General features: G+C 36.9%; 1 protein-coding gene across 26 annotated transcripts in view; it reads right to left on the bottom strand.

Annotated features, from left to right (window-relative positions):
* IL1RAPL2 (interleukin 1 receptor accessory protein like 2) overlaps positions 1-16314 on the bottom strand; it is a 1479614-nt gene that overhangs the window by 1091695 nt on the left and 371605 nt on the right. For 23 of the 26 annotated variants that reach the window (XM_059883637.1, XM_059883641.1, XM_059883624.1 and 20 more), the window contains one exon: positions 1577-1677. In XM_059883637.1, coding sequence (XP_059739620.1) covers positions 1577-1658 — 82 coding nt within the window. In that variant the 5' untranslated portion in view covers positions 1659-1677. Of the gene's footprint in view, positions 1-1576; positions 1678-16314 lie in introns of those variants that run through there. The other 3 variants (XM_059883620.1, XM_059883644.1, XM_059883643.1) reach the window with 2 other exon arrangements.

The raw sequence follows: 16314 nt of genomic DNA, 5'->3' as shown, positions 1-16314 counted from the left end.
GTGTGTGTGTGTGTGTGTGTATTTTAACAGCATCCTTCTTCATAAGCAACAAGCAAATCAAGAAAACAAGACAGCATACACAGGTAGCCACTTATTTTTGTTTTTCAGATAGAATTTTACTCGAATTAAGTTATCATAATATAGATGGCTTTTTAAACTCTCAATTTGTTTTTGCTTTCAGACTCTGCTACAGACATTATGATATAACCAAGTGAGGAAAATGGGATCCAGTTCAATAGGCTACATTGCTAGTAAGGAATATCTCCAAGTATTTTATTTTAGCAATAATCAATCTGAGCCAAGATTGAAAGTGAAAATGTGACTTCAAAGTAAGGCAAGGAAAGACTGTTGCATAAAATATGCCAAGTTGAAGATACTATAGGTAAAATGTTAAACACAAATACAGCTGAAAGAGAGTCCCAATACAGAAATAAATGTTAAAGATGTATATTAAGTATTTAATAGGAAAGGAAAAGCCAATATATTCTCCTATCTTTACCATTTCAGAATCCTTTGGACTTCAGTAGTGTTACTCTATTGTATTACCTGTGAACCACTTTTGTGAAGACTTCTTAATACACTATCAACTGAAGAACAATACTATTCTTTAGCAATTTGAATTATTAAGTATTCTCACCTTAGAAAACAAGTATTAACCAAATTCCAAGCTCCTGTGAGTATTTATTGCTTTGAAAAATAGGCATGTACTTATTGCCTGGGTTTTACACTTAATGAGAAAGTAAAAACTATACATTTAATTCTAGGATATAACTGAATTAGAAGCCAGCAGAAAACCCCGTTGTAGTCTTTTGTTTCCACATAATAATACACTCCTCACTGTCTTACTGGAATGACTACAGACAGAAAATCAATTCTTAAAATCTCATGCATGGTTTGTAATTATAGCTAAAATGTATAATCAAAGCTGCAAGACATATATCCAAGTGTTATTAAACAATGATTAAACTTTGATTGGGATATCTACTGGCTACAGCTAATCTCTCAGTACAATTATGGCTGCCTGCCAGACCACCATATTCTAGGAAAGATGTTTCTTCTCAAGAAATTCCCCTTCAGGCAATTAGCTAATATGTCCAAACTTGGAAGCTTTAAACCTCTGCCTGTTAGGGATTTGGTGCAAATGTGAAGATGTGAAGAACTAAAGCTCACTGATATTTGTCAAAAGCTTTCATTTAAACTGTAACGTGGCAGACGCAATTAGGAGACAAAGAACATATATTTTGAAAGGTTTCCTGTGAAACCATTTCCTTTGCAAATGTTCACTCCCAGGTGTATATTCACTAGCAAATGTAACCAAACCTAAAAAGGCCCTGAACCAATCATCGTCCACTGAGAGTATACTGCCATTGAAGTTGAACAAAATTCCACTGGTTTCCCAACATTTTCTCAGTGGTAGGCTAAAATCTCATTTTTGCTTTGGCTACTTTCCAACATAGCTGGATTACAAGTGATTCTGTTTAAAGATATTCATAGTTAAAAGACCCAGATGCTCTCTAGATGCTCACAAAAAAGCATGTATTTTTGACCAAATCATGAGAAGTTGCCAACCACTTACCAGAATTTCTCTTTGACACCATCTTCAAATTTGTGCTGACTACAGAACTGACTACAAGGGCCAAAAGAAATGGTGGCTTCATCGTTCACTTTCCTTGGCAGCTGAAAAGTCAAAAAAGGATATGAAGTTTGAATCACAGATCTTGGCCTCAACAAAGCAACAGCTATAATTTCACATATCTTAAAGGCACATTACAGAAACAATGACATTTTGATGATTTCTGGCTTTATTTTTATGCAAATGGAAGAAAATACAAAAGTTCACAATTGCATCATGTCGAAGTTTCCCGCTTTAGAACTTTTCAATGATTTCCCACTGGATTTAGAGTAAAATCTGAACTCCTTTCATTAGAGTTTCATGGGCCTGCAGGAAGGGTGCTGCCCCCTCTTTGATCTTATTCCTCCTCATTGGCTATGCTCCAGCCACGATGGACATCGTTATATCTGTCACTGGAACAAACCTTAGTCGTTTCTACCTCATGACCTTTGCATTGTGAGGTCCTTCCTGCTGAGATACCCTGCCCCAATCTTCACTTACATTCTTTAACATCCTATAGGTCTCAGTCCCACAAAAAGGCCTTTCCTGACTACCCAATCTTAAAGTCTCACTCTGTCATTCACAAGCTTACCTCCTTGCTTGTTTTATTCATAAGACTGATTAGCACTTACAAGTACTGTGTTTAGTTACATGATAGGAATAGTTTTTGCTCAACTTTGACACTGATGCTTTAAAATCTACAGCACCGGGGCTTCTCTGGTGGCTCAGCAGTAGGGAATCAGCCTGCCAGTGCAAGAGAAAAGGGTTCCCTTCTGTTCCAGGAAGATCCCACATGCCTCAGAGCAACTAGGCCCATGTGCTCTAGAGCCCGGGAGCCGCAACGACTGAGCCTGCATGCCGCAACTACCTGAAACCCACACACAATGAGAAACTCTTGCACCACAAGGAATATCCTCCCCCCAACAAGTAGAGAAACAACCGAGCAGCAACGAACACAGCCAAAAATTAATAAATCATTTTACAAATAATAATAAAATAGAATCAACAGCCCTGAATTTTAAATAATTGGAATAAAACTGTTCCAAAACGAAAAATAACTGAGAAAAGTACGGAATTAACTGAGATATTGTTAAAGACCCCACAAAAGGGAATAGGATTGACTGAAGTGTGATCAGTATGCATTTGAGGAAAAAAATGTTTTTAAGTATTTATCCCATTGGGTTAAGACTTCAGTAAATCAGTTCCTGTATGAGGATTCATCTAGAATCCTTTAAAAATCAGAATGTAAGCATCAAAGAGGTACACTGGGCTCATTATAAATCCAAGATAGAAAAACAGCAAAGGGAACCATGAATGTGAAACCAAAGTGATCCCTGAAATAATGAATGTAAGCAAATTTGAGTGGAAAGAAAAGAACAGGCACTGGATAATATTTAAAGAGCCAGAATTCCATGTAAATATTTTTTTCTCAATAATTGGTTTGTACCTAAAAGTGCAGAATCTGATCCAGAATTAGATAGTAAAAGGATGATATCAAGAGCTGGGTAGTATCTTATTTTCCCAGAATTGACCAAAAAAGATCCATCTGATACCTTAAATTCAGGGAAATTCCAGTTTGTTGTCTGAGGCCACCAGTTCAGCTATTCAGGGCAGCTAGTTCCTTATCATACTGCCCCCCAACTCCATCAATAAATGGAGTCCTCAGAAGGAAGAGGAGGTCTTTTGATAACAAAGTAAGACTTTACTTGATAAGGCTTTCTTTGATAACAAAGAAAGTCCAGTTGACATGCTGGACTTCCCTTGGACCACTGAGGCAGGAATAAAGAGCCCTGGGGCAAGATGGTATGTTGATGATTTCCAGATGACCAGGAGGCCAAAACTAATCCCTTCCCATCCTGAACACACACCAAATTTCTGTCCCTGTCCTTCACTATCTCCTGGAGTCTGCTCCAACTCATGCCCATTGATTCAATGATGCCATCCAACCATCTCATTCTCTGTCACACCCTTCTCCTGCCCTCAATCTTTCCTAGTTGGATTTGACATATTACCAAAGATCTACATAAGATGGAGTATATAGATGATTCTTGTCATAGGCTTTGCAACATGGGGCAAAATGAGTACAACTGAGAGGAAAGTATGATGCCACCAGCTGCAACTCTGAGGGAAATCAAATCTTGCCAGGGATTTCCAACATCTGGAGGAGATGCTTGGAGGAGAGTCTCATTAGCCTGTAGTAACTACTACCTATTTATGCCACACACATAGACAGCTAGAAGAGCTGTTATGACCAACCAAGGAGAAAGACACAAGCAATCGAAGCATTTTTCCCCTCTCTTTTCTCCAGTCACAGCTTTCCAATGAAACACCAAAGGAAAAAGTACAGAGAAAAGAGGTGGAAAGGGGTAAACGCATGAAAACCTACCACACACATGCCAAATTCCTAGCCATGAGAGCCACATGTCTCATCTGTTTGGGGGAAAAAAACGATGATGCAATATTTGAATCAGACAGGATCCTGGACTAAGAGAAAGACTTTAAGATCAGAATAAAACTCAGAAAATATCTGATGAATGATAGCATCAGACTAAAATGTTTACTACTTTCCCTGACTCCTACCGGCAAAAGGAAGGACAGTACAGCACTTGAAGTAGCAATTATTAGGAAAAAATTGTACCATTTCATGTTTATACTTCAATGAGGTGAAACTTAATAAATCAGTTACATTTATTAGCTTGGTTGTGTTTACCCACTCCTTGATCACTAGAATGTAAGCTATGAGGGCAGTCACTTAGACATTAACTGTTATATTCTCAGCATTTATCATAGAGCTTGACACATGATAGGTTATCAGTAAATATTTTAATAAATTAAAGAATATTAACATAGAATACATCATATCAAGGGTTCAATAATACAAATAAATTGTAGCTTTCAGTGTTTTCCCCAACTTACCCATTTATTTGAAATAGAATGTCTCTTATCTAATATGCTGTTGTTGTTTTAGTTACTAAGTCATATCTGACTCTTTTGAGACCCTGTGGACCAAAACCTGACAGGTTCCTCTGTCCATGGGATTTCCCAAGCAAGAATACTTGGGAATCCCAAGAGTGAGTTCCCATTTCCCCCTCCAGGGGATCTTCCCAAGCCAGGGACCGAACTCAGAACTCCTGCATTGGCAGGTGGATTATTTACCATTGAGCCAGAGTCCATTATCTAATAAACAATTATTCAAATCTGAGATGTGCCCACCTTCTGCTGTAGCAGACTCTCTTGGTACCATACTCATATCCTCTTGGCCCTCCCAAGAGTCATCTGCATAGAAGTATTCCTATGTGTCTTTGCCAGAGGTGCTTCTCTATCTGCAAAAGTAGCTTGAATAGCATAGGAGGCTGATTGGAAGTTCCAAGTTGTTAATACACCATGAGTGATTCCCATTCAATGATAGGAGTTGGTGAATAAATAGTCCAGCTTTCTCACCTCTTGGAATGTTCCAGTAGGTTTAAGTGGCAAACTGCTCATTAATACACTCTGATTTTTCTCCCTTCTACTCTGACCTTGCCATTCCCTTTCAGTACTTGCTGAGATCACCTCCCAAATAAACTGTCCGCTCAGTCATGTTCGATTCTTTGCAACCCCATGGACTGCACCCTGCCAGGTTCCACTGTCCATTGGATTTCCTAGGCAAGAATACTGGAGTGGGTTGCCATTTCCTACTTCTAGGGATTGTCCCACCCCAGGGATCAAACCATCATCTCCTGCATTGGCAGGCACATTCTTTACCACTGTGCCACTGAGAAACTCTAATAAACTAATTTTTGTCTTTGGGTCTGCTTTTGGGAGAGATCCTATACCAAGACTGAAAATGCCATTGTAAGCTCCACACAATTCTTTGTTTTATAACAACTGTCCGATTTCTAGCTCAAAAGATTATGTATGCACTGTGCTTTCAAAAGAAGGCTCATTATTCAAATTTTTTCTGAACCATAAACGAAGGCAATGGCACCCCACTCCAGTACTCTTGCCTGGAAAATTCCATGGACGGAGGAGCCTGGTAGGTTGCAGTCCATGGGGTCGCTAAGAGTCGGACACAACTGAGCGACTTCACTTTCACTTTTCACTTTCATGCATTGGAGAAGGAAATGGCAACCCACTCCAGTGTTCTTGCCTGGAGAATCCCAGGGACAGCGGAGCCTGGTGGGCTGCCATCTATGGGGTCACACAGAGTCAGACACGACTGAAGTGACTTAGCAGCAGCAGCAGCAGGCACATTCCAGTTCTCCTATCCTGTCTCAAATTTTTTTAGAATTTATATCACACCCCCAGTGACTTTTATAAGAACATTGGCTATTGGTTCATCTCTGATTTAGTTCCTCCAACTGTATTCACTCACTCACCAACTCAACCTTGTTGGTTAGATATTAGGAGTCTTCCATATTCTCCCTACCCTCAACCCATCTTATTCATGATTGTATCTTTACTATTTCTATCTAAAAGTTGACAGTTTGTAAGGGCTATAATTTGCCAAGATAGAATATCATTTTATGGATTCTAATATTTCATCAATGATGACAAAATTAAAGATTCTTTGAAAAAGACTTTTAAAAATATTACTTTACCCAGTAGTTACAATTTTCACCCAAAGAACTATATTTCATATCTGTTATTCAGAGATATTAAGAGTAGAAAATAGCTGACAAAAATACCTCTATTTCCTTATTTAATTGACTCCTTCCTATTATCTGTGAAATAAAATGCTTAATGCTTGACTTCAACTAGCAAAATCATTATTGGAATTGAATATGTTAACCACAAAATTATTCCATATACATCCTGTCTTGTCAATTCAAGTCAGTGGGGATTAGAAAAATAATGTGTTGAGTTTTTTAATCTGTATATTTGCTAATCTATTTCCACAGAAGCATTTATTAATTTAACAAACTTTGATGAATAACTATTACATTTTATGATAATAACTTATTGAGCATTTTGTGTGTGCCAGACAATGCATTGAACTGTAACCTATTAATGACCTTGTGAGCTATTATTATCTTCATTTTACTTTTCAGAAAACTGACACTTGTGACTTATCGAAGGCCACAACAATAGTAAATTAAGGAAGAAAGGATTCAATTTTAATTCTTTAAGACTACAAAGTCCAAGCTGTTAACCACTAGTAAACTATATTTGCCCTAGTAATAAGATACTAGAGGACTCATAAACCATGTGTAGGATTATAAAACATCATTTCTTGCTGTCTAATATGCATGCATACTAGAGTGCTTAGCCAAGTACAAGACAGTAAAGAACCACCTGTATATGTTAAGTGCTAAGGGAATATAAAGTAAGAAGAGTGTTTGGTAGCATGTTCAGTAGGTGATTCAGATTTGCCATGGAAAGGGGAAATCTGCCAAACTATCAATTCAAACAGTCAAAAAGAAAGGCCATTGCAATCAGTTTCACAGCAATGTTCATCTGCAGTAGCAAATAACCTGAAATACAGTAACTGATCAAGAAATGTGACCACTGGATTCCCAATATACGTTTCCACACATGTGTTTAAACACTAAAGTGTCAGAAGCTGCTCAGGTTATCCCCTGGAAATCTTATACTGAAATTTAGGTTTATTACATTATAAATTTTTCCTCTTGGTGGTTTTTACAACCAACTTACTGCTGTGTGAAGAAAGTGTACAGAAGCATGTATATTTGATATGCCAATTATGCTGCTATTCAATTATTCTGAAATTACTTTTCTCCCCCCAAAAAGGGTCTTCCTCTTACTGTGGCTATAAATATGCAGTGATCCTCATACAAGTTCATATCCCCCTGAGGGCTTTGTATTTACTGATTCCCTATGTTCAGTATGTAAAAATTCTAAAAGGCCACATGAGCAATTCTAAAACCTGAAGACACTGGCACAATGGCTCATGAAGGTATTAGTATTCCTCTCCTTTGAGTACCAAATCTTAATACGAGGAGGGCCATCTTGACAAGAGAGTTTTCAAAAATGTAATTGAACTAAATCTTTTGACAGATAATTGTAATAACAATGTTATGCTCAAATGGTTTTCAAGTATAGTTTGTAAATTACCTTCTCCACTTTACTTTCTTCCTCTTTAAAGTACTAGGCATGTCAGGATTCTGGTTCATGTTAATTTTTTAAAAATATCTGTATGGTGTTCTCCTGACTCTAGAAGCCAAAACATGTTTAACTTATGAATATATTTTGATACAATTGAAAGAGCCAACTAGATATATCAGCTAGGTTGCAGAGAATATTCAAGTATATAATTTCTTAATACAATCTTGTGAGAGAAAATTTTGTTATTTATGATGTCTTCCAATCATTTGGACCAGCCAGTCATATACATGTTGATATAATCTCAAACAAATTAGAAATTATAAACACACACGCAATCCACATATGTATCAGAGATTTATATATAAAGATAATTAACTTTCAAAGGCAGTTCTGTCTAACACACATTCATCTCAATATCTTATATCTTCTAATTCTACAGTCATCTGCAATGAAGTCTGGTATTCATATAGAGATGGCCCTGAGTTCTTACTATATTTTCAATCAGGAAACAAAGATACAATAATTTAAATTAGATTTTACCTACTCAGAAGGAAAAGTTGGTTCTCAATTTGACTCAATTTTGGAAAACTTCAATAGTTATATAGTCCAGACATCAACCAATCAAGAAATCATTTGATGCCCTATCCCCCATGCCCTTAACTCCTTGCTATTATATGAAAACAGCTGTATGACATGCCAGCCCATTCTACTATTATTTTTAATAGTTACAAATTGAAATCAAAACAAAGAGACTTGGAGACTGAAACCAAGGAAGCCAGAAACACAGAAGTAGGAAGACAGAGACGGCTAAAGAAACAGATGGAAAGAGAAAAAATACACACAGAGGAGAAATGGAGAGAGAGATAAAATAGAGAGGCAGAGGCTGATCAAATGAGGGAAATGGAGACACAAAAAGCTGACATATTGATAAAGAAGGGGAAACAAGAGATAAGAGGAATTATGGAGGAGGAACGTCTAAGAGATAGCAGAAAAGAAAAAGAGGGTCAAAAGAGAAGCAAACAAAGAGGAAAAAATTGGTTATAAGCAACTCTAGAGGTCCAAGTGCATGACAAAAACTGACTATGTCTCAAACTATTATGTCTTCTTTCTGTAGTAATTATAAAAATCACAGATTTTGACTTGGCACAGAGTCCTCCAAAACAGAGTCTTCATCTCCCAGCCTTCCTTATGACTGGACATGCAGTTGAGTTCTGACTATTAAGATATAACTAGAAATGTCACAGGCAAAAGGGATAAATTTTTACCAGGGTTGGTCCAATCAGCAAACCTAATAGTGGAAATAAAGATTCACAAGCTGTTTAGAGAAAAAGTCTTCAATCATTACTCATTGCTAGATGGTTTTTATATCCTTCATTCTCCAACTCTTTCTTCCTTCTACAAATGTGTCAAAATACTTCCCAAAGTGGAATATATACTTTCATACACTGCTTATGGATTATAAATTGGTATAGCATTTTAGAAGGCAAATTGGCAGTACCTGACAAAATTTAAAGCGCTCAGGAATTCCTTTTCTAGGATTCTACACTATCTATACATATGCACAGAAATATATACATGTACAAGGATGGTCAATGCAGGATGTTGTAATGGTGAAAATCTGGGAATAAATACTTTCCATACAGGAATGGTTGAATAAAGTATACTCTATCCATACTATGAAATACTACTGAAGAGACTGAGGTAGACAGCTATGCATAGATATGGGTAGATCTGCAAGATGTATGAAAAACAAATATTATCCCATATATAATGGGAAAAATCTATATATGCCTTCAGGCATATAATAGGATTGAGCTTCCTGGATCCATCATGATTGGTGAGGCATGTGACTGGTTCTGGTCAATTATTTATGATGAAAGGTCATTGTTCACACTTGTGTTTTACTCTATCAGGCCACAGCATTTATTTGTCAACATGATACCTTCTACAGCTATCTTTCCCTCTGCCACAGTAAATGGTGTTGTTTAAGATAATGGTTGCTCCATCACTCTGGGTCACAGAATGAGAAGTTGTATAACAGAGCTCCCAGTCAACATGGTATAACCTGTTATAAACCACCGACACTTGGGGATTATGATAACAGCATAATCTAAACTATCCTGAGAAAATACAATTTATATATTTAAAATTCATATCAAGATATGCTATAAAATTAATATGATGCCCAGAATAGCACAAAATATCCTCTACACAGAGTATATAAAATGTAATGAGACTATTACATGTCATGATCTAAATTCAACATACTCATTAGACAATAGCCATTTCAAGAGCAGGAAGTATGGTTTATTCTTTTTTGCATTTTCAGCACCAGTGACTAGAACATAGTAAATATAAAGCCCATTCTTCTTGAATGTTAAATGAAATTAAATGACTTTTTTCCTAAATTGCAGCTTTATACTAATCCCTATGAAATGAAAATATGTAACTTTTAATCCATTAATATTCTAAATTATCAAGACCAATTCAAAATATAAGGATATTATTCATTTTTAAATAAATCTCCCACCTAGCTTTACATCAGGAGAAGGCAATGGTACCTCAGTCCAGTACTCTTGCCTGGAAAATCCCATGGATGGAGGAGCCTGGTGGGCTGCAGTCCATGAGGTCGCTAAGAGTCAGACACGGCTGAGCGACTTCATTTTCATTTTTCACTTTCATGCATTGGAGAAGGAAATGGCAACCCACTCCAGCGTTCTTGCCTGGAGAATCCCAGGGACAGGGGAGCCTGATGGGCTGCTGTCTATGCGGTCACACAGAGTCGGACATGACTGAAGTGACTTAGCAGCAGCCGCAGCTTTACATCACCTGACTATTTCATAAGGTGGTTTTCTCTGCCTTTAAAGAAGTAGATAATAGAACATTTTGAATAAGATAGGACATAGAAAACAGACTTAGGGACTGCATCTATAAACCTCTCTACATGTTTGCATGATCATTAATCTGATTGATCAACTGTTTATGAATCCATTTAACTGTACTAGCTCATATTGGCATATCTCATCATGAGAGAGAACTCAATTGATAGGCAAGGCTTTCATATGATATATCAGTGTAAAAACTCTGCCAGAAGAAAACAACAGACTTTTTTAGCCTGACTTGATCCTAAAATCCATTAATGTATGCATCTGATGAATGTATTGTGTGCCTACAACCAGGATACGAATGGAAACAAGATAGTTAATGGTATCTACCTTCTTCAGGATTACAGTCTAGTAGAAGAAAACAAACAGGTAACAACAACAACTGTATTAAATATAATGAGAGGAGAAACAGAGTGTTTAGAGAGCAAAGAGGAGAGAAAAAAATCCACAGTTAGGAGAAAAAGAACACTTTCTGGAGAAAGTGACCTCTAAGATGAAACCTAGACCATAACAGAGTATTGTTGTGAGAAAGCAGGGTACATTCACTGAACTGAGTTCAATACAGTGTTAGATAGGAGGAAAAGAGAGAGTCTACATTGGAGAGGTAAGCAAGGGGCAGATTGTGAAGTGATTGAATTGCCTATATTACATTTAAGCATGAATGTTCAGTGGGAAATTGGTGGTATTCATAGGAGTTAAAGAAAGACACTTGGGGATATATATTTGGTAGTCTTAAGCACATAGTTGGTATTTAATATCACAGAAGTAACTGAATTACAAAGAATAGAGGCAATATTAATAGGGGGCTCAGGATAGAGCCCTTAAAGAACATCAACATTTAAAAGATGGGCAGGTTCAGAGAGGTTTACAGAAGTGACTGAGGAAAAAAGTAACAAGAGAAGTACAAGGAAATCCAGGAGGGAAGCCAAGAGAATAGTATATTTCAAGAATGACAACTATGTTAAATGCTACTGGGTAATTAAGTGAGTCAAAAGCTAAAAAAATGTCCTTTATATGTAGCCAAGGAAAGGCTGTTAGCCAAGAGAAGACTGCCAAAATCAGAATCAGTGGAGTAGCAGGGTTAGAACCAGACTATATATGTAAACTGAAGAGTAAATTGAAAGTAAGGAAGTACAACAGTGAGTGGCGACAACTCTCACAAATTAGCTATGATAGGAAAGAGAGTTTGTGTATAAGTTTACACAATGGGGTCAGAAATTTTTATAATAAATTTGATATCTTTATTATTATTGGACTGGGCTTATAGGTTTGAGGGAATAATACCAGAATATATATATATATATATATTTTAGTAAGTATGAGAGAACTGAAAAAATGGGCCAAAGAACTAAACAGACATTTCTCCAAAGAAGACATACAGATGGCTAACAAACACATGAAAAGATGCTCAACATCACTCATTATCAGAGAAATGCAACTCAAAACCACAATGAGGTACCATCTCACGCCAGTCAGAATGGCTGCGATCCAAAAGTCTATAAGCAATAAATGCTGGAGAGGGTGTGGAGAAAAGGGAACCCTCTTACACTGTTGGTGGGAATGCAAACTAGTACAGCCACTATGGAGAACAGTGTGGAGATTCCTTAAAAAACTGGAAATAGAACTGCCATATGATCCAGCAATCCCACTGCTGGGCATACACACTGAGGAAACCAGAATTGAAAGAGACACGTGTACCCCAATGTTCATCGCAGCACTGTTTACAATAGCCAGGACATGGAAGCAACCTAGATGTCCATCGGCAGATGAATGGATAAGAAAGCTGTGGTACAATGCAATATTACTCAGCTATTAAAAAGAATGCATTTGACTCGGTTCTAATGAGGTGGGTGAAACTGGAGCCTATTATACAGAGTGAAGTAAGTCAGAAAGAAAAACACCAATACAGTATAATAATGTATATATATGGAACTTAGAAAGATGGTAACAATGACCCTATATGTGAGACAGCAAAAGAGACATAAAGAACAGACTTTTGGACTCTGTGGAAGGAGAGGGTGGGATGATATGAGAGACTAGCACTGAAACATGTGTATTACCATATGTGAAATAGATCACCAGTCCAGGTTCAATGCATGAGACAGGGTGCTCAGGGCCAGTGCACTGGGAGGACCCTGAGGGATGGGATGGGGAGGGGAGTTCAGGACGGGGGACATGTGTACACCTGTGGCTGATTCATATCGATGTATGGCAAAAGCCACTACAATATTGTAAAGTAATTTGCCTTCAATTAAAATAAATTAATTAATTAAAAAAAATTGAGGGCAAGCAACAAGAAAAAAGGAACTAGTTGAAGAAAAAGAAAACACAAGGTTAATTTACAGAGAAGGAAACCTCAAGAAATACATGGATGAAGAAAAATTTCTGGAGCTCAAGTGGAAAGATTTGTCATGCACAAGACTTTTTTGATTTTTCAATTAGAAATGGACAGAAGGCAGAAATGACAGGTGAAGGCAGAGGTAAGTTTATAAGGTCATATGGTGGGAAGTTGCCATCTTGTGGTTCTACGTTCTCTGAAACAACTGGCAAGTTTATCTGACAAGAAGGGAGGGCAGACGGTTGGAGAAACCACATGTCTTTTCAAAAGTTAAATAGATGATTTCTAGGATTTTTCTAGTATTGGCTATTAGGTTCACCAATTTATGTTTCAGGAGGCCAATCTTTTGTTTTTGCTTTGGTTTTCATTAACAAATTTGACTTTATTATTCTTGTACTCTACTGCTTCTGTAACTTATTGTTAAAAAAAAAGATTTTCAACTAGAATCAAGTGGTAGAAGCTAAAAGGCTACTTTCATCATTCACAACCATGGCAAATAACTTTTCTAATCCCATTAATGCTTACACCTTCCTTTTTCTACAGCTAGTTGAGGTCTTATGGTATATAGATATGCAGATAACACCACCCTTATGGCAGAAAGTGAAGAGGAACTAAAAAGCCTCTTGATGAAAGTGAAAGTGGAGAGTGAGAAAGTTGGCTTAAAGCTCAACATTCAGAAAACTAAGATCATGGCATCCTGTCCCATCACTTCACGGGAAATAGATGGGGAAACAGTGGAAACAGTGTCAGACTTTACTTTTGGGGGCTCCAAAATCACTGCAGATGGTGATGGCAGCCATGAAATTAAAAGACGCTTACTCCTTGGAAGGCAAGTTATGAGCAACCTAGATGGCATATTGAAAAGCAGAGACATTACTTTGCCAACAAAGTCCGTCTAGTCAGGGCTATGGTTTTTCCAGTGGTCATGTATGGATGTGAGAATTGGACTGTGAAGAAAGCTGAGTGCCGAAGAATTGATGCTTTTGAACTGTGGTGTTGGAGAAGACTCTTGAGAGTCCCTTGGACTGCAAGGAGATCCAACCAGTCCATTCTAAAGGAGATCATTCCTGGGTGTTCTTTGGAAGGAATGATCCTGAAGCTGAAACTCCAGTACTTTGGCCACCTCATGTGAAGAGTTGACTCATTGGAAAAGACCCTGAAGCTGGGAGGGATTGCGGGCAGGAGGAGAAGGGGACAACAGAGGATGAGATGGCTGGATGGCATCACCAACTCGATGGACATGAGTTTGAGTAAACTCCAGGAGTTGGTGATGGACAGAGAGGCCTGGCATGCTGCGATTCATGGGGTTGTAAAGAGTTGGACTCATCTGAGCGACTGAACTGAACTGAAAAAAAAAAAAAAATTAACATTACTTTGGTGTAAAATATGGGGAAAGTGAGGATCAGTGAGATAACTTTCCCTATACAAACAGTCAACTGGAGTCAGACTAAGCAATCCATATTTCACAAAAAAAGCTTTCCCATTAGGAACAATAATAACAGTTGATTGCTGATAAAGAGACATTACCAACAGAAGAAATGGGGTTAAATTCCTTGAAATATTTATCATGAAGGACACTGTATATAATTCTAAATGTAAGTAATAAAAACAACATGGAGGTGTCAGAATATTTATATCAATGAACTTTCATCTAATAGTGTAATGTATCTAATTTTGGCTTCTGGGTTTAGATAAATGACAACATCTAGTTGTACATGTTCTGTTTCCTATATTTTTAATTATAAAATGATGATGAAAACATTGTGCCCAATGAACAACTATAAAATAATGAGTAATTTTGTCATATTAAGTGAGAGAGAAAACAAAATGTTATTTACTGCATTGTATTATAGGAGGTTTCTACTGAATGATGGAAGGGTGCATATCATACATTATCTAGCTTATTAAGCACTTTGAAGAAGGACAGTACAGCCTTGTGAGCCCCAGTTTCACTAATCTGACTTTGGTTGAGTTACCTATAGGCTGTGGCCCTCCATTTACCTACTTAGTATCTACTTCATAAGGTTGAAAATTAGTACCTACTTCATAAGGTTGTTGTTTGCATTATATGTAATACATGTAAAATGCCTAACCCATTATCAGACACAGGATCAGCCATTAGTACATATTAATTATTGTTATTGGTACTGTTTTTGTTACTCCTTTTGCTTGAGAAAGTCAGAGAAGATTTTCCAGAGAAAGTGACGCTTGGAAAAGGAACATAAGTGTGCCAGGTAGACAAGGTCATAGGGGAGAGTGGTATAGCACAAGCACACACGTCTTTGTCAGAGAAGAGATAATTTATATGGAGGCAAGGCATTACGACTTAATAATTTCTCTTCACTGGTTAACAGGTACAAGTCTTTGAGCTACACTTAGACATCTTTTCTCTCCTAGTTTCTAGAATTGAAAACTATTTATTCTGCTGTCCTACAACACCTGTCCACTGCCACCACAAAGCATGAACCCAGACATCACCTTACACCCTCCAATTACAAAATGCTACTCAACTTTTCCTACAGAAGTAATCATTAATGTTTTCCCCTTTTAAAATGTCCTTGTTTTAACCTCTTTAGGTTCCTAGGTATCAACTGGTTCACCAGACATAACTGTCCCTGAACATTAACCAACAGAAAAAGTTAAAGACTTGGTAATATTTATTCTAATTTAGTTTCCTAGAGATCAATTCAGTAAATACACAGTACTCTCTTTTTATTAAAAAATGTGATCATCATGATTCTTAATTTGTAAACCTTGTCTCCAGATCCCTGGTATTCTCATACTTTTTCAATATATCCCAAAACTTTCCTATAAATGCCCAACTACACCCTAGGATCATCCCAATTGTTTCTTAAAGTCTTTCAAAAAATTAACCCATTCCAACTGATGTTCTATTTTTTGATCTCCTTTTTGCTGGTAAACACATTCAGGATAAAAACACTTAGAAAATTAGGGATAAAAGGGAAATTCCTCGATATGATAAAGGGCTTCCATAAGAAAATCTAGAAGTAACATCATAAGTAATGGTGAAATACTAAAATCTTTCCCTGTAAGATCAATAACATGACAAAGATGTCTGCTCTCACTACTTTCACTCAATGATGCACTGGAGGTTATAAACAGGCAATTTATACAAGAAAAATTATAAAAGGCATATAGATTGGAAGGAATAATTAAGCCATTTCTATTTGCAGATTATATTATTTTCTATATAAAAATACTAAGATAATGAACACTAGAGTTAACTAGTTCAGCAAAATTGCAAGGTATAAGATGAATATACAAAATCCAATAGTATTTATATATACTATCAATGAATAAACTAAAGGGAATTAAGAAAATAATTCCATTTAAATAGCACCAAAAATAAGAAAAGTCTTAGAACTAAATTTAATCCCAAAAGGACAAAACCCATATTCTGAAAACTGCAAAAA

The sequence above is a fragment of the Bos taurus genome, chromosome X (genome assembly GCF_002263795.3).
Source record: "Bos taurus isolate L1 Dominette 01449 registration number 42190680 breed Hereford chromosome X, ARS-UCD2.0, whole genome shotgun sequence".
Lineage (NCBI taxonomy): Eukaryota > Metazoa > Chordata > Mammalia > Artiodactyla > Bovidae > Bos > Bos taurus.
The sequence above is the reverse complement of the archived record's forward strand: the minus strand, read 5'-3'. Positions and strand labels throughout refer to the sequence as shown.